General features: G+C 38.9%; 1 protein-coding gene across 1 annotated transcript; it reads left to right on the top strand.

Moving 5' to 3' along the window:
- Window positions 1–9,700: 9,700 nt before the first annotated feature.
- LOC127970504 (trace amine-associated receptor 13c-like) lies at window positions 9,701–10,702 on the top strand. Its single transcript, XM_052573100.1, has one exon. It carries the CDS (start codon window positions 9,701–9,703, stop codon window positions 10,700–10,702), a length of 1,002 nt encoding a protein of 333 aa, XP_052429060.1.
- The last annotated feature ends 8,352 nt before the right edge of the window (window positions 10,703–19,054 follow it).

Here is a 19,054-nt window from a genome sequence, read left to right as displayed (position 1 = left end):
CCACTGTCAAAGAAACGTGGGCTTCCATACCACCTCAGCAGTGCCACATACTGATCACCTCCATGCCATGTAGAAGTTAGGCAGTAATTAAACAAAAGGAGCCATTACCAAGTATTGAGTACATGTACATGTAAATTAACATACATTTCAGAAGGCCAACAATTCACAAAAAAAAAAAGAAAAAAAAATATATGTTTTTTTTATTGGTCTTATTAAGTATTCTCATTTGTGGAGATTGGTGGGTTTTCAATAAATGTGAGCCAAAATCATCACAATTAAAAGAACCAAAGACTACAACTAATTCAGTCTGTGTGCACTGAATTTATTTAATACACAAGTTTCACAATTTGAGTTGAATTACTGAAATAAATGAACTTTTCCACGATATTCTAATTTATTGAGAAGCACCTGTAGTAATTGCATGTGATTCAAACGAACTGTTGCAGGTAAGTTATTGGAGAGGATGGCAGGAGTGGCAGTGTCCTCTGTTTTGATCCGGTTTGAAGTCTCAGTTAGGGCAATGAGGTTGAGACTTGAATGACTTACTGAGCAAATATATACTTCCCTGATTCCACTGAATTTAATTCAGCTGGCCACGCCTTACTACTTATTAAAACAGCAAAGCCACATGATACACATGAGAACAAATGCAACTTTGGCATGTTTACCATGGTAAACACAGTAAACAAAACAATGTGTCCTAGCAATGTCAACCATGCTAAAATGTAATGAGTAAAGACAGAAACACTTACAGAATAGTGTCCTTTAGGGCTGTCAAAATTGCTCAAAAATGACATTCGAATATTCCCTCTAAAAAATACATGAATATTCGAACTATTTGAACATCTGTTTGCGCATGTTGTCAAAGACGCGCATTACGTCAATAATAGGACAAAATAATACAAAGAGACATAACTACTTGTAAAGGTAGTTTATTTAAGTTTAAACGTATATGACAACGTATTACCTACACAAAAACAAGGAAATCAACTGATGGCCAAGACCGCAGACCTCAAGCTCTTTCATCCACACATTCTCTGCGCATTATGGTTTAAATGAACAAACACATTTTTGTCCAAGCAATTTAAGGTCGCGACTGTTGGCTCAAATATAGCAGGCTCCATTCAGTGATTGAAACAAATATTATTAATATTAATTGAAGTTTTACAGCATATAGAACTGACATTGAATGCTCCGAGCAAGCTGTGCTGTGGTAAACATGGACCTTTTCCTTGACATGAAACGATAATCAAACCTCGGATCCATTGCTTGACAGAACTCCCCGAAGCCTGCCCCATCCACGATACTGATCGGTCTCATGTCCTTACAAATTAACGGAATTATTTTATATGTTATGGACTCTTGTCGTGTTGCAGACAAAGAGCTTGTGGCGGGCGATGCAAAGTGTCAAGACATGATAGCTGGAGTTCCACACATTATGCCATGCTCATTTGGGTGCACATTTTTGAGATGTGACCTCATGTTGCTAGTGGTCGAATGGTATGCTAACTGTATCTTAAAGCCCACTCGCAAAGCAGACAACCACGCCTCTACTACCGCGGACGTTTTTTTCCACGTTTTTTTTTTTATTCTAATATTAATTTTCGCCTTCGAAATTCGTTTTTTTTAACTATTCGAATACATTCGAATTTAGAATACTCGTTGACAGCCCTAGTGTCCTCTTACATTTACATTTAGTCATTCTGCAGATGATTTTATCCAAAGTGACTGGCAATTGGGGGATACATAAAACTATTCTTCTAACAGAGGCAAACAGGCACAGGAAGTGCTTGTAATACCAAGTTTTAGACATTGTTCAAATAAGTACAAGCTAGAAAGAGAAGGAATAAAGAAATTTTTTTCCATGAAGCAAAGTAGTTTCGAAAGAGATGAGTTTTCAGCTGTCGCTTGAAAATTGTCAGGGATTTTACATTCCCATAGGGGTGGGAAGATAATTCCACCAGCCATGAATTGTGAACGAGAATGTTCTGGAAAGTGATTTTGAGCTTCGCTGTAATGGTACCATGAGATGTCGCTCACTAGTTGATCTCAGACATCTGAAAGGGATGTAGATTCATAAAAGTGGAAATAGAGGGGTGCTGAGTCTGCGGCTGTTCTATAAGCTAGCATCAATGTCTTAAACTTGATGCGAGCCCCAACTGGTAGCCAGGGCAAGGAGATAATGAGAGGTGTAACATGGGCTCTTTTGGGCTCATTGAAGACCAGTCGTGCCATTGCATTCTCCTGAATCCTGACTGGTTAGCATCCAGTTTGTTGTTCAGCACACCAGATCAGTGAGGATGACATACTGTATGCATCAGGTCTTCAGAAAAACAAGAGAAAAAAGGCAACAGACCCAGACGATGTGACACTAGCATGTATGAAATCCTGCACTGACCAGCAGGCCTCCATCTTCACAGATCTTCAGCAGATCACTTGAGCTGTGTGAAGTCCTCTCATGCTTCAAACGCTTCACCATCATCCCCGTCCCAGAGAAACCCAAAATGAATGGACTTAATGACTACAGATCTTTCATTCAGGACAATGACGAGTCTGCTTACAGACAGAAGGTTAAAGAGCCAGCTGTCTGGTGCCATCTGAACAACCTGGTGCCTAACATACTCAAAATTGTGGAGATGACTGTGGACTTCACAAGGAAACCCCCTGCTCTCCCTCCACTCACCATCAACAGCAATGTAACAGCAGTGGAGAAATTCAGGTTCCTGGGCAACACTATCTCTCAGGACCTGAAGTGGGACAAACACATTGCAGGTTGAACTTGTTAAAAAGGACCACCAGAAGTTGTACTTCCTTCAACAGCTGCTGAAACAGTTCTAGTCTGCCAGCATTGAATCAGTCCTCTGCACTTCTATAACTGTCAGCTCAACTACCAAATCTAACCTCAGGAGGATAGTCCGGACTACTGAGTGAATCATTGGTACAATCCTCCCTACTCTCCAAGAACTGTACTCATCCAGAGTGACCAAAAGGGCTGGCAAAATCACTCTGGATCCCTCACATCCAGCATACTTCCTCTGTGAACTGTTGCCATCTGGTCGATGCTACAGAGCACTCAGCACCAGAACAACCAGGCACAGAAACCGTTCTTTCCTCAGACAATCCATCTCATGAACACTTAACAATAATCATGGACCACACAACACTAGTATACATAATTTATTTAACCCTCTGGAGTCGATTAACGCGTGATGAGGCATTTTCTCCTGATATCCCCGAAAAGAACTTAAATTACACTTTCAGATTTTATCATACAGATAAGAGCGATACATCAATTCTGTAAGTGATACATCGAATCTGTAAAGGGTCAACTTTTTTTTATACAAACATAATAACAACAAAACTTTGTACACTTATAAAATAAAGATAAAAAACAAAGTGTGCTGTCTGCAGCCTTTGTCTGCGCTGATCTTCATTTACAAACGCGTCATTAAAATGAACTGTAACTGCAGCACTCTCCAATAATTTCTAATTTTCCCACTTTCCCCGTTTGACTGGAAGATGTGGAGGTACTAGTCTGCTCATATCTTATGATTGGAAATGTAATCCTTTACCATCTTGTGGCATCAACAGCTCCTTTGAATCTCATTCAGTTACTGTTACCTACCCTCTTAAAATACATTTTGTTGTTGTCTATCGACCCCCAGGAACACTAGGTAACTTCTTGGATGAATTAGATGTGTTGCTCTCAACCTTTCCTGAGGATGGTATTCCCCTAGTTATGCTTGGAGATTTCAACATCCACCTAGAAAAACCTCTGTATGCTGATTTCCACACTCTGCTTCCCACTTTTGATCTCCAACGAGTGTCAACTACTGCTACTCAAAAATCAGGCAACCAACTGGACCTTATTTATACGCAACACTGCTATACTGATCATGTTCTGGTTACTGCACTGCACACGTCGGATCACTTCCTTCTCACTCTTAACCTCAACATGGTCCCTGACACATCACTTACCCCTCCACATGTCATCTTTTGACGTAACCTGTGCACACTTTCTCCCTCCCGGCTATCTGCAACAGTTTCATCTTCACTTCCTTCCCCTAAACTGTTAGCATCTTTGGATGCTAAGAGTGCTACCGATACTTTCTGCTCCACTCTTACATCTTCTTTAGACACTGTTTGCCCCTTATCTTCCAGGCCAGCCCATAACACCCCTTCTGCCCCTTGGCTATCTGATGTTCTATTCAAACACCGTTCTAAGCTTAGAGCTGCTGAAATGGTGTGGCGCAAATCCAAAAATACTACTGACCTTAATATGTATCAGTCACTCCTATCTTCTTTCTCTGCTAATGTCTCCACTGCTAAAATGACATACTACTATAACAAAATTAACAATTTTCTTCACTTCTTTGTCCTCCCCCTCCTGCTTCATCTCTAATAGCTGATGACTTTGCCACATTTTTCATTAATAAAATGAAACAGCAGTGCACAATTTTCCACACCACAATCAGTCAAGCTCATATCACCAGCAAACATACACTTATTTACATCCCTCTCTTCACTCTCTGAAGCAGGAGTCTCAAACCTCATCCTTTCTTTTCACCCTAGTACTTGCCCGTTTGATCCTATTCCATCTCATCTCCTTCAAGCCATTTCTCCTGCAGTTGTACCTGCACTCACTCACATCATCAACACGTCCCTCCACACTGGTATTTTCCCTCAAAATTTAGACAGGCTCATATTTTTTTCTCCTTTAGAGAACTACAGACCAGTTTCCCTTCTTCCTTTCATTGCAAAAACTGCTCTCCAAGAGCACTGCTATGCTGATGACACTCAACTCTACCTCTCATTCCATCCTGATGATCCAACGGTAGCTATTCACATCTCAGCTTGTCTAACAGACATTTCCTGCTGGATGATGGACCATCACAATCAACTCAACCTTGCCAAGACAGAACTGCCTGTGATCATCAATTTCACCAAGTCAGACACATCAACCATAACTCCTTCAAAAACAGCAGAAGCCTTGGAGTTATTATTGATGATCAGCTGACTTTCTCAGACCACATTGCTAAAACTGTCCGATCCTGCAGATTTGCTTTATTCAACATCAAGATGATCAAGCCCTTGCTTTCGGAACATGCTGCCCAACTCCTTGTTCAAGCTCTTGTTCTGTCCAGGCTGGACTATTGCGATGCTCTCTTGGCAGGTCTTCCAGCCAGTTCTATCAAACCTTTCAAATTAATCCAGAACGCGGCAGCAAGATACATTTTTTAATGAGCCAAAAAGAGTACACGTCACACCTCTGTTTATCAATTTGCACTGGCTTCCAATAGCTGCTCGAATAAAATTCAAGGAATTAAATAAAATTTGTTACTTCGCTTGAACATCGCTTGATGGTGCCATCCCAAAGAAGCACAAAGTCACAGAAGGAGTATGTCTGAAACAGGCGTAAGGTTGTTTGTACCTTGTGCAATGTGGAATTAGTTTACAGCTTTTTCAAGCACTTTGTAATGCATTTTGGAAACAGGAGATGAGCCCCTTTTTTAATGCATCACCTAGCTTGATAAACCCCTTCTCAAAGACTTACTGTTTGTCAACTTTATTTGGGTAACACACATATTCTGAATGCCTTCGGCAGAATTCGAATGAGCCATTTTAACCTGAGATTAATCTAGATTTAAAAAATGTATCTATGCCCACCACTAATATATATATATATACAGTCTTGTTCAAAATAATAGCAGTACAATGTGACTAACCAGAATAATCAAGGTTTTTAGTATATTTTTTATTGCTACGTGGCAAACAAGTTACCAGTAGGTTCAGTAGATTGTCAGAAAACAAACAAGACCCAGCATTCATGATATGCACGCTCTTAAGGCTGTGCAATTGGGCAATTAGTTGAAAGGGGTGTGTTCAAAAAAATAGCAGTGTCTACCTTTGACTGTACAAACTCAAAACTATTTTGTACAAACATTTTTTTTTCTGGGATTTAGCAATCCTGTGAATCACTAAACTAATATTTAGTTGTATGACCACAGTTTTTTAAAACTGCTTGACATCTGTGTGGCATGGAGTCAACCCACTTGTGGCACCTCTCAGCTGTTATTCCACTCCATGATTCTTTAACAACATTCCACAATTCATTCACATTTCTTGGTTTTGCTTCAGAAACAGCATTTTTGATATCACCCCACAAGTTCTCAATTGGATTAAGGTCTGGAGATTGGGCTGGCCACTCCATAACATTAATTTTGTTGGTTTGGAACCGAGACTTTGCCCGTTTACTAGTGTGTTTTGGGTCATTGTCTTGTTGAAACAACCATTTCAAGGGCATGTCCTCTTCAGCATAGGGCAACATGACCTCTTCAAGTATTTTAACATATGCAAACTGATCCATGATCCCTGGTATGCGATAAATAGGCCCAACACCATAGTAGGAGAAACATGCCCATATCATGATGCTTGCACCTCCATGCTTCACGGTCTTCACTGTGTACTGTGGCTTGAATTCAGAGTTTGGGGGTCATCTCACAAACTGCCTGTGGCCCTTGGACCCAAAAAGAACAAGTTTACTCTCATCAGTCCACAAAATGTTCCTCCATTTCTCTTTAGGCCAGTTGATGTGTTCTTTAGCAAATTGTAACCTCTTCTGCACATGCCTTTTTTTTAACAGAGGGACTTTGCGGGGGATTCTTGAAAATAGATTAGCTTCACACAGACGTCTTCTAACTGTCACAGTACTTACAGGTAACTCCAGACTGTCTTTGATCATCCTGGAGGTGATCATTGGCTGAGCCTTTGCCATTCTGGTTATTCTTCTATCCATTTTGATGGTTGTCTTCCGTTTTCTTCCACGTCTCTCTGGTTTCTCCATTTTAAGGCATTGGAGATCATTTTAGCTGAACAGCCTATCATTTTTTGCACCTCTTTATAGGTTTTCCCCTCTCTAATCAACTTTTTAATCAAAGTACGCTGTTCTTCTGAACAATGTCTTGAACGACCCATTTTCCTCGGCTTTCAAATGCATGTTCAACAAGTGCTGGCTTCATCCTTAAATAGGGGCCACCTGATTCACACCTGTTTCTTCACAAAATTGATGACCTCAGTGATTGAATGCCACACTGCTATTTTTTTGAACACACCCCTTTCAACTAATTGCCCAATTGCACAGCCTTAAGAGCGTGCATATCATGAATGCTGGGTCTCATTTGTTTTCTGAGAATCTACTGAACCTACTGGTAACTTGTTTGCCACGTAGCAATAAAAAATATACTAAAAACCTTGATTATTCTGGTTAGTCACATTGTACTGCTATTATTTTGAACAAGACTGTATATATATATATATATATATATATATATATATATATATATATATATATATACTAGAGGGCACATAAGTCTGAAGTAACACATTTTATTTAATTCCTTGAATTTTATGCGAGCAGCTATTGGAAGCCAGTGCAAATTGATAAACAGAGGTGTGACGTGTACTCTTTATATATATATATATATATATATATATATATATATATATATATATATATATATATATAATGTATGTATATACCGTAATTCCTCAAATAAAAGCAGGGGCCTTTATTTACCTGAACTGCAGAAGGTAGCAGGCTTTTATTAGAAGTGTATATATATATATATATATATATATACTAGAGGGCACATAAGTCTGAAGTAACAAATTTTATTTAATTCCTTGAATTTAATGCGAGCAGCTATTGGAAGCCAGTGCAAATTGATAAACAGAGGTGTGACGTGTAGTCTTTATATATATATATATATATATATATATATATATATATATATATATATATATATATATATATATATATATAATGTATGTATATACCGTAATTCCTCAAATAAAAGCAGGGGCCTTTATTTACCTGAACTGCAGAAGGTAGCAGGCTTTTATTAGAAGCAGGCTTTTATTAGAGGCAGGCCTTTATTTCTAATTCCATCTGTTTGATAAGTAATTGTTTTAAATAACCCATTTTAAAATAAAAACGATAGCTTTCCAGTGGACAGAGATCATAACATTAGCTCAGATTCAGTTCAGAATCAATCACCAAAAGAATCAGTTCAGTTCAGACTCGCTCTGTGTCCGTCAGCTTCACGCTGTATCATGCATGCGCAGTATCATCAGCTCCTCGGTTCTCGAATCAGACGCATCTGACAGAAACAGTTCTCAGTTCAGTGTACTGGTGATCCAAAAACTGATGCAACCGGTTCTTGACTCAAGAACGAGAAACGTTCTGGCAGTGGGCGTGTACGTTCGTTATCTGGCTCTATTATATTATTTAAAAGCCCATGCTACGTGTACTGTGTTAACCTGACTGACTTGTTATAGCACTTATATTTCATTGCTCTTTTTGTTGCTTTTGATTGCTTCCACTATCCTCATTTGTAAGTCGCTTTGGATAAAAACGTCTGCTAAATGAATAAGTGTAATGTAAATGTAATGTAACTCAGTGAATACTCAACAAAGAAACATGAGAGATATATCTATAGAAAGCCTGACATGTCTAAGTATGTAAACTAAACAAGTGCTGCCAAAAACAAATATTCTGTGATAAAGTAATCCATATGAAAACAACACAATGTCCGCTTTTCACGTCTCCCTTCATTATCTTCTAATGCAACTACGACCCCATGCTGAACGCCCTTTTCAGATACGCCCACATAACAGAAGTCAACGCAGCGAGACTTTTCAAATTTTTATTTTTTACTGTTTGCTTTGTGATGAGAGGAATAAGACATAATTCACCCCAAAAAAAGATGTGATGATAAAAAAATGTAACAAACAATGCTGTACTTTCAATTCACCCCCCCCCCCCAAAAAAAACCCTGAAAAAATATTCTCATCTCTTTTCAACATTAATAATAATAATAATAACAATGTTTTTTTTTTTTTTTTATTGTAGAAAATCAGATTGTTAAAAGGATTTCTGAAGGATTGTGAGACTGAAGTAGTGATGCAAAAAATTCAGTATGCAAGTCAGCTTTGATTGTTCCAAATAAACTGTTTAACTACACTTGCAAGTGGATATTAAATTATTTTGTGGGATAATTAAATATATTCTAAATAAACTACAAACATAAAATTATATATATTTATTTGGTCCTCACATTCTTTCTTGTAACTCTTCCCTCTCAGTGGCACAGCTGACTGAAAGGCTCATTATGCAGCTCATTATGCAGCTCTTTGCAAAAAAAAAAGAAATGCTCACATATTAATATAGTCCAGTTTGTGCTGATTACAGTGAGATTATACTTTTGCCATTTAGATGTTTATAAGAAACTGGAAAAAGCTTATTTACATTTCAAATTTGCACATATCATACCTGTACATACATAATTGTCTATATTATATATTGTGATTTAGCTTTTTTGTACATCGTCCATTTTTATATTATTATTTTTATTATCTGTGTCCTGTCTTGTGTTAGGACAGATGCAGTAATAATGGTGCAAAATATAATAGTAAATAAGCATCACTGGATTTACAAATCCACTATACAGTAAAGATCAGATTTATACGGTTTATAAATATTTAACTAGTGGGTGGGTTTGAGAGATGAATAATGAAACCTCAAGTCGAATGGGCTGGTCGCTATGATAAGTATAAAGCTGAGTCACGTCAGTGACAAGGATGAGGTAACTAAACTGACAAGCATCCTCACACAAAGTCTACTTTTCGTTATCCATCCATCATGAAAGTGTCTGATTTGGGAGTGACAAATGTGGACAATCAAACAATCCAATACTGCTTTCCAGACAACAATTTGTCTTGTACCAAAAGTATCAGACCAGAAGTGGAGTACATTGTTGTGTACATTTTTGTTTCTGTAACATCAGTGTTCACTGTGTTTCTGAACTTGTTGGTGATAATCTCCATTTCACACTTCAAGCAGCTCCACACTCCGACCAATGTGCTGATCCTCTCTCTGGCCGTGGCTGATCTGATCGCAGGACTGATTCTCATGCCAGTGCAAGGAATGAAACTCATTGAGCCATGCTGGTACTTTGGAGAAATGTTTTGTTCAATATTTCCTCTTATTCTGTATGTGGTTGTTACTGCATCTCTTGGTAATTTGGTTATTATATCTGTGGATCGGTTCATTGCTGTGAACGACCCTTTGCAATATCCACTTAAGGTCAATAACAACAGAGTTGTTGTTTCTATTGTTGTAAACTGGTTATTTTCATTTGTATATTCATTTTATCTATTGTATGAGTATTTAATCAATCCAGAAAGAAACCACACATGTATTGGAGAATGTGTACTTTCTGTTAAATTGGAAAATTTGATATTAGATTCCTTTGTTTGTTTAGTGGCACCTTGTTCAGTAATTGCTTCTTTATATGCGAAAATTTGTTTTGTAGCAAATTACCAAGCTAAGCATTTAAATGCAGTCACAGACAAAAAAGCTAGATCAGAAAAGAAGGCTGCAAGAACCTTAGGGATCGTAGTAGGGGTTTATCTTCTTTGCTGGGCACCATACTATTTAGTTACTCTTTCCATTGGGCATGATGAAAATGATTCTCTTATAATTAACATAATGTATTGGATTTTATGCCTGAATTCCTGCATGAATCCACTTATCTATGCAATGTTTTATCGGTGGTTTAGACTATCAGCAAAATACATTTTGACACTGAAAGTATTTGAACCTTCATCAGAGTACTTCAATCTGTTCCCAGAAGAGAAATGATCACACACTCTTCACATGTAAATAAGATCATCTATTTCCAAATTCAGCAGCAGTCTTGTTATATTCAAATCCATTAGAATATTAGATGACATCAAGTCATGTACTGTAACATCTATGTTTTTAATGTTTATATATGGTGTCTAACTCATATATCAGTGAAGGACTCTCTGCCTCCATGCTCTGTTTGTCCATAAAGGGCAAAATTGATGCAGCTTTGGAAGATAAATAAGAAAAAGTGTAAAATTTGTATTAATGGTTTTTGAGCAGTTTAGTTTCTTTTGAAAAATATGTGAAGAGAAGATGTTATGATTCATTTAGAATGTCAGACAGTGTTTAGACTAAGATCTCTCAGTGATGTGCCAGGTCCTCACAAAAAGAAGAGTTAAAGTGCAACAACACTGGGTAAAGGTGAAGTACGATTTAGGTAGCAAAACATTTAATATTACTTACTTTTAAGCAGTAATATCTATTAATGCAAGTGACTACTATTTAGTCTAATTTTGCAAGTTTAAATGAATCATAAAGGTATCATTCAAGTTGGCTAATTAATAATTGAATGTGACAAGACAGGTAACAATTTGTCAGCAAGGTGAGGTAACACATTGACAACAAATTGTAGTTATTTTATTCCATTTAATTAAGAGAATAAATCTATTTAAATCCCAAAATTGGTTTGATTTTATCCAACGATCAAGACATGGTTACAGCATTGATACTAATGTACAATAACGAAATACCAAAGCTGCAGTTCCCAGAGGAGTTGAGAAAGGAGACATGAAGTCAGACACTTTCGGCTTCCTGCAGTAATTTGATGCAGATTACGTAGAGTAGATTCTGTAGCATATCAGACCCAAACCAGACAAATTAAAGAGTTGATCAATACCGTGGTTGAAACACGAGCTGAATTCCTCAGAAAGGCAACAGGATGTTGTAAATCATTCCTAGTGCCACAAGATAACCAACCAACTTTTTCACAGAACAGCTTTCAGCATTAACACCACTAGAACAATTATTGACAATTTAAATTTGGAGAGATTGTCAAATTTGGGGCAAGTAATCAAAATGCAATGCCGGCCATATAATAAACAAGATCCTTGGATTGACTTCCCCCAACCTAGTAGAACTAGACTGAAATTCCTAAGGGGGCCTTTTAACCTCTGGTCCCCAGATAACAACTTTTTGTCAGAGAATGGCACAAGAACTGTCTTTTAATGATCTCTAAAGGACTTATAAATGAATATCAGTCCATTGCTTAACTCCTTATTCATTTATATGTGACCACACATTTGACTGTCATATTTATAATCACTTATTGTGTATTTCTTTTGATAACTATTGGATAGCTTAAGGATTCATATTCATGTTTAGTATCTTTGTGTTTCAATCTGCTTGCTTGAAATGTTTATGACCATCAGTTATTTGTTTAATGTGTCATATTCTTGTTATCGGAATCATGTCCAAAATTATACCCTGCAAGAGCGGGAAAATTCGGCCCATGTGCCTGGTAAGATGGCATATGATTTATGATACCCCGAGCAAAGACAATATCTAACTGGTCAAGACAACATTTGAGGTGTGGCCAAAAGGCCAGTTTAAATACTCAGGACACCATAAAATTCTGCTTTTAGCATTTGCTTTTCAGCTGCTGCTTTTAGTTATGAGTTTAAGCATTCTTTGAGCATGCTTCGGCCTGCATGCCTGCTGCTACTTAGCCACGATGAGAAGTAACACCACCAAGTCTCATCAAACTTTCTTTTACTTTAGTTTTTTTTTTTTTCGTTGAGAGTTTCGTGTTCTGGGTTAAGTTTTCTAATGCCGTGTCTCCAAATCTGACCTCGAGTGCCCATTCAACTTCAACCAGCCCACAGCTCCGCGTCTTCAGTCAACGCCCAACAACGTGCTTCCCCTCCGCAAACCCCCTTTTTACAACGATATCAAAGGGAACCCCCCTACACAGACAACGCAAGTAACTTTACCTCCAGACTCTGATCTGTAGTGGTGTATCAAATATAATTTTAACCTCATTGAGGAACTCAATGCGAGGATTAATTAAGTGATTGATGGCTGTTCATGTCTATGCAATTTCACGTATTGCTGTAAACTTATGCTGTTTCTGAAACCGCTCGCTATCCACTATATAGTGCACTATATGGGGTGTCAGCCATTTTGTAGTGTTGTCCGAATTCTGAGTGAACTACTTTTTACCCACAATTCATTCTGATTTCGAGTGTACAACCGATGTAAACTCGCTGAAGCACTATTTCCCACAATCCAATGCGGAGTAGCATCAAACTGGAAGCGAGAGCGGGAGCGAGCGAGTTTGAATGAGAGATTAAGTTTACATCTTTATTATTTTTGTTTTAACGTTTTTTCCTACATTATTTATATTAAAATACGTTATGTAGGCAATAACTCAGTTTAATATTTGACAAATTTACTGAGGTGGCATCGCTGTTAACTTACAAAAATGATGATAATTTGGTGGAGAATTTACATTTTTTCATTAATAACAGGTAGTGTATTCTGAAAAAATTAAATTAACGGTCGCCTGAGGACGATCTACAACCATCAAGATACTAAAAATAATAAATACATAATTATGAACGTGTTTATGTGTGTTTATTTCTGTACTCAGTACGTTATTTTAATAGCATTTAATGATTATGAACATAAAAGCATTACAAAAAAAAATAATTATTATATAGCATCGATGAAACCACAAAGCTGACGCGGAGGCATGTATAACTGCAATATAAAGTAATTTTGAGTATTATTGCTATTAGTATTATTTTCTAAAATTAGGTACATGTAATATAAAAGTACATATGCCAATGTTTTTGCAACAGCTCCAAGTCTCACGCGCAGTGTAGGCTATACGTCACTGTCCAAATCCGTTCACTTATTTATTTGTTCACTTCTTCCTGATATAGTGAACTCAACTGCCATACACTATATAGGGATTAGTCAATGAGTGAGCGATTTCAGACACAGCATTGGTGTGACGAGTGGGGCGGACCGAGAGCTGTGGGAACGGGCCTCGAGTCCCACGGAGGAGATGGAAGGATATAAAACAGGAGCGACGCCAGTGAAGGACGAGAGAGGACCAGGCCTGGATTTTAGTTTGTGTTTTGGTTTTGTTTGTGTGCGGCAGTCGGCCGAGAGGGGCTGTTGCGCTGTTTTGTGTTTATTTGATTATTAAAGTTTGGTTTGATTGTCCGCCGGTTCCCGCCTCCTTCTTCCCGTGAATATGAAGTTTTTAATATTGTTCCATTGGTGCCGAAATCCGGGAGAAGGAAGGACGTGCTGCTGAAGATCCCTCGCCGCTGTGGTGAATCCGCGGTGCCATCGAGCAGGCGAGGAAGTGTGCCGCCATGGACTCCCGAGGCGGTGGGCTGGAGTGAGTTGCCGGGGAGGGGCGAGCTCGCTGCAGGCCGCCGGTGATGTGGAGGGGCGGCTGCTGTCCATGAGGGAACGGAGTAGACGGCGCCATTCGCCAGGGGCCTGGAGCCTGCTGCAATCCCCCAAGAATGGGGAGGAGCAGGGAACGGGGGACTCCTGCCGGCTGCCCAAAACCGGAGGAGTGTCGTGCCGTCCACCCCCACCGCCAGGCACCGCAGAGGAGATCACCCAGCTGGTGGAGGGCCGAGCAGCAGTGCTTTAGGGAACCGGAATTTTATTTTATTTTTTCTCCTCTCTCCCCTGTCTCCCCTCTGTCACTCCTCATCCTTCCATCTCCTTTTCTCGTGCCTCGTCTGTCCTACCCCCAGGCTCCCGCAGGTCACCGTGAGCGGTCCCCCCAGGGAGGGGGGGGGGGTAGAGCCCAGTCTCGGGAGTACCCCCCGGCCTGCGAGGGGCGATGGGGGTATGTGACGAGTGGGGTGGGGCTGAGAGCTGTGGGAACAGAGCGAGACTGGGCCGGTGGAGTGATTCGAAATGAGCAACACCTGCTCGACCCACCGGTCTCGAGTCCCACGGAGGAGATGGAAAGATATAAAACAGGAGCAATGACAGTGAAGGACAAGAGAGGACCAGGCCTGGATTATAGTTTGTGCTTTGGTTTTGTTTGTGCGTGGCAGTCGGCCGTGAGGGGCTGCCTGTCACGGTTGGTAAACCGTGATCTCGGGGTGTTTGCACTTTGTGGTGAAATCTGTGTGTTTCGCATCTGCACTGATTAACTTGTGGGCGTCTCCGTTAATTGTCATCAGCATCAGCAGCCACTCATTACTCATCAACTATATATTGGCTTGTCTCACGTCTTGTGTTTGTGAGATCGTTGTCATTTGTTTAATGTGGTTTCCCTGTTCGTCTGGCTTTAGTGTTGTATGCGTTTGGCAGTCTGTGTTTACCCTTGAACCTCATCCACTCTCCGCATGTTCACTCAGCCACGGACACTTAACTACGACTCTATTCCCCGCAGTTCCTGTGCCATCCTCTCCTGCTGCCTATACACCGTCATCATCCGGATAACTCACCTTCTCTCCGCCACCATCAGGATTCCTCACCTCCTCCCCACCACCACGGAGTGTCGTCGTCTCAGCATCATTGTTTGTTTGTGTATTCATACTCATCTCTTCTCATTAAAACTGTTAATCTCCCATCTGCTTCCAGACTTTCCTTAATCCACTGTCACACTGCCGCGCTGTTTTGTGTTTATTTTATTATTAATGGGTGGGTGAGAATGAGGAGGCAGGGGGGTGAAATGCTATTTCATGCATACTGAGTTTTTTACACTGTTAAAGAGTTGGATTCCCATGCTAAACTTGGACAAAGTTTCAAAAATTAAGTTGTACATTTGAAGGAGTATTTCTGTTCCCAAAATACTCCTTCCAGTTTGTCACAAGTTTCGGAAAGTTTTTTTCGAGGATGGCTCTGTGTGACGTTAGATGGAGTGGAATTTCCTTTTATCACGCGCTCCCGTATAGCAGAGCACTGAGAGCACAGACATTCACTGATCAGAGCGAGAGCGTCTCGAAATGTCACAAAAGAAGTGTGTTTTTGGTTGCCAGGGCAAGACAACTCTGCACAGATTACCAAAACAAAAAGCATTAAGGGACCAGTGGATGGAGTTTATTTTTACAGAGCATCAACGGAGTTGTGCAAGTGTTTGTGTTTGTTCCCTGCATTTCGAAGATGCTTGTTTTACAAACAAGGCTCAGTTTGACGCCGGATTTGCACATCATTTATTTCTTAAGGATAATGCAGTCCCAACGAAAAAGGGTCACGATCGTGTGTTGGAACCGCAGGCGGTGAGTAAAACTGCTTCAAATATCTCTGTGTTGTTAACTTAGCTATCGGCGCGTAAGCACATCAAGTAAACAACATGCGATGTTGTCATCAAACTGCACAAGTTACAGGGAGTAAATGTAATATATGTCCCAAGGTAACTGTAATGTGTTATATTTCATTAACATCTTTTCATGGTTGAAACACTGTTACATTCGCCCCTTTCCTCACTTGAACTTATGAGGTTATTTTTTCAATAGGTTTTAAATAATAATAATAATAATAAATAAAAGTTTGTTTAGTTTTTTAGTTTAAAACAATTTGAAAAAATTGTAGTGATATGATAAAAATCTTTTTAAATATCGCCCCTAAACTGCAGTATAATTTTGGATGTTAGACTCATTTGAGACCAATCAGCACCTTTTAATGGACCAAGCTGTTAAAAGTCTCCATAGAGTTTATTAGCACTTGGAAGGAAAAAAAATGTCATCAGTAATGATGTCTCATTAATCTTTTAGTTGAAGCCTAGAAGTTAATTGTGTTTTTGCACAGATAAGAAATAAACTTGTGATGATGCAACCAGAGTTATTGTAGCTTGCATCCATTACATCCAGGTTACTCATCATTACCATAAACCATTGTACTGCTTTTCTAGAAAACATGCACTAGATTAATACTTTTGGTTTGTGCAGTAAAATAAAAGTCATGCTACATGTTAAACCTAATCAATGAAAACAGTGGAACTTTTTGTAATTTAATTTAAAAAAGCAAATGTTCTTATATTCTAGATTTATTGAAAACAAATTGAAATATTCCAATAGATTTTTTTTCATTCTGATGGTTACGACCGCTTAGGAAAATGTAAAATTCAGAATCTCAAAAAATTTGAATATTCCATTTTGAGCCTGATTGGTTTGATTAATTTTGAGTCTTAATACTGGGTACCTCTGGGTCTAGTTTAGAACATGCAACCACAATTATGGGGAAGACTACTGAATTTACAGTTGTCCAGAAGACAATCATCGACACCCTCCACAAGCAGGGTAAGCCACAGAAGGTCATTGCTGAAAGGTTTGGCTATTCACAGAATGCTGAATCAAAATATATTCATAGAAAGTAGGGGTGCTCCGATCACGATCGGCCGATCGTTATGCGCATCTGGTCATCACATAGAGCAGCTGTTACTACACAGAGCCGTTGTAAATAGAGAAGATGCGCAAATCCACTTCATTTTCAGCGTTTTTTGGTGCATCTTCTCAGTTAACAACGGCTCTGTGTACTAACAGCTGCTCTATGTGAAATCACGCACCTGATGGAATTAACTGCTGATTAGAGAACCGGTTTTACTGACCAGATGCGCATTAACGATCGGCCGATCGTGATCGGAGCACCCCTAATAGAAAGTTGACTTAAAGAAAACTTTGGTAGGTGGTAGGAAACAGTGGTAGGAAAATGTGGTAGGAAACAGTGGTAGGAAAATGTGCGCAAGAAACAGGGATGACAAGGAGACGTCTTGGGAAGATTGTCAGTAAAAGCAAATTGAAGAACTGAGTGGACTGAAGCTGGAATCAGCGCATCAAAAGTCACCACAATCAGACATCTTCAAGAAAAGAACTACAGCTGTCACATTCCTAGACCCAAACCACTCCTGAACCAAACATCAGAAGCATTTCACCTGGCTTAAGGTGAACAAGAACTGGTCTGTTTTGCTCAGTCATCCACAATCCTCTTTTTTTTTTCAGATGAAAGTAAATTTAGATTTTCATTTGGAAATCAAGGTCTGGAGTCTGGAGTAAAACTGGAGAGGCACAGAATCCAAAGTCCAGTGTGCAGTTTCTTTGGGGGATGATTTTTGGGTTCTGTTACATCTGCTGTTGTTGGTTCATTGTGTTTTATAAAGTCATTGCAGCCATCTATCAGGGGATTTTGGAGCACTTTATGCTTCTATCTGCTGCAAAGCTTTATGGAAATGCTGATTTCATTTTGCAGCAGGACATTAGCACCTGCCCACAGTGCCAAAACCACTTCCAAGTGGTTTGCTGAACATGATATTACTGTGCTTGATTGGTCAGCCAACTCACCCAAACCTCACAGAGAATCTATGGGGTATTGCATTTACATTTATTCATTTAGCTGACGCTTTTATCCAAAGAGACTTAAATTGCTATATATGTCAGAGGTCAGAGGCAACTAGGGGTTAAGTGTCTTGCTCAGGGACACATTGGTGTCTCACAGTGGACTCAAACCCGGGTCTCTCACACCAAAGGCATGTGTCTTATCCACTGCACCAGCACCACCCCTTTTGTGCAGAAGAAGATAAGTAATATCTGACAAACAAGACTGGGGAGCTGAAGGCTGCTATCAAAGCAACCTGGGTTTCAATAACGCCTCAGCAGTGCCACAGGCTGATCACCTCCATGCCACACCGCACTGAAGCAGTAATTAATGCAAAAGGAGCCCCAACTAAGTATTGAGTTCTTGATTAAACCTGCTTTCGAGATCTTGAACATTTCTGTTCTGTAAAACATTACATTTTTTTAGAAATTTTTTATTTTCCTATAAGCTATAAGTCATAACCATCAGAATAAAAAAAAAAAAACTCTTGAAGTCTTTCAGTTTGTGTGCATTGAATCTAGAATATAAGAAGGTTTGTGTTTTTAAATGAAATGACAAAAAATAAAGCACTTTCCCATGATATGCATTTTTTGATGCACCTGTGTGTATAGACATTTAAAAAAAAAAAAAAAAAAAAAAAATATATATATATATATATATATATATATATATATATATATATATATATATATATATATATATATATATATATATATATATATAATTGCAGTTTTTTTTTTTTTTTGTCCTTATTCCAGTGGTAAATTTTCTGGCAGATCCACACTTCTCAGAATCACTCGTTGAGAGACATGGAAACTATAGAGGTATTTGGAATCATTCAGTACTACTTAAATTAGCACACAACACAGCAAATCTTAAATAGAACTGAACATATACACTAGCCCAGTCAGGTGTGCTATGAAAAATTATCCAAACTTCATATCTCTATATGTTTCATTAAATGAGCTTGTCACTAAAGCTCTTACTGCAATTTGATCCTCAAAATTTCAGCAA

Source organism: Carassius gibelio, chromosome B13, assembly GCF_023724105.1.
Source record: "Carassius gibelio isolate Cgi1373 ecotype wild population from Czech Republic chromosome B13, carGib1.2-hapl.c, whole genome shotgun sequence".
Lineage (NCBI taxonomy): Eukaryota > Metazoa > Chordata > Actinopteri > Cypriniformes > Cyprinidae > Carassius > Carassius gibelio.
This window is presented reverse-complemented; position numbering and strand designations above follow the sequence as displayed.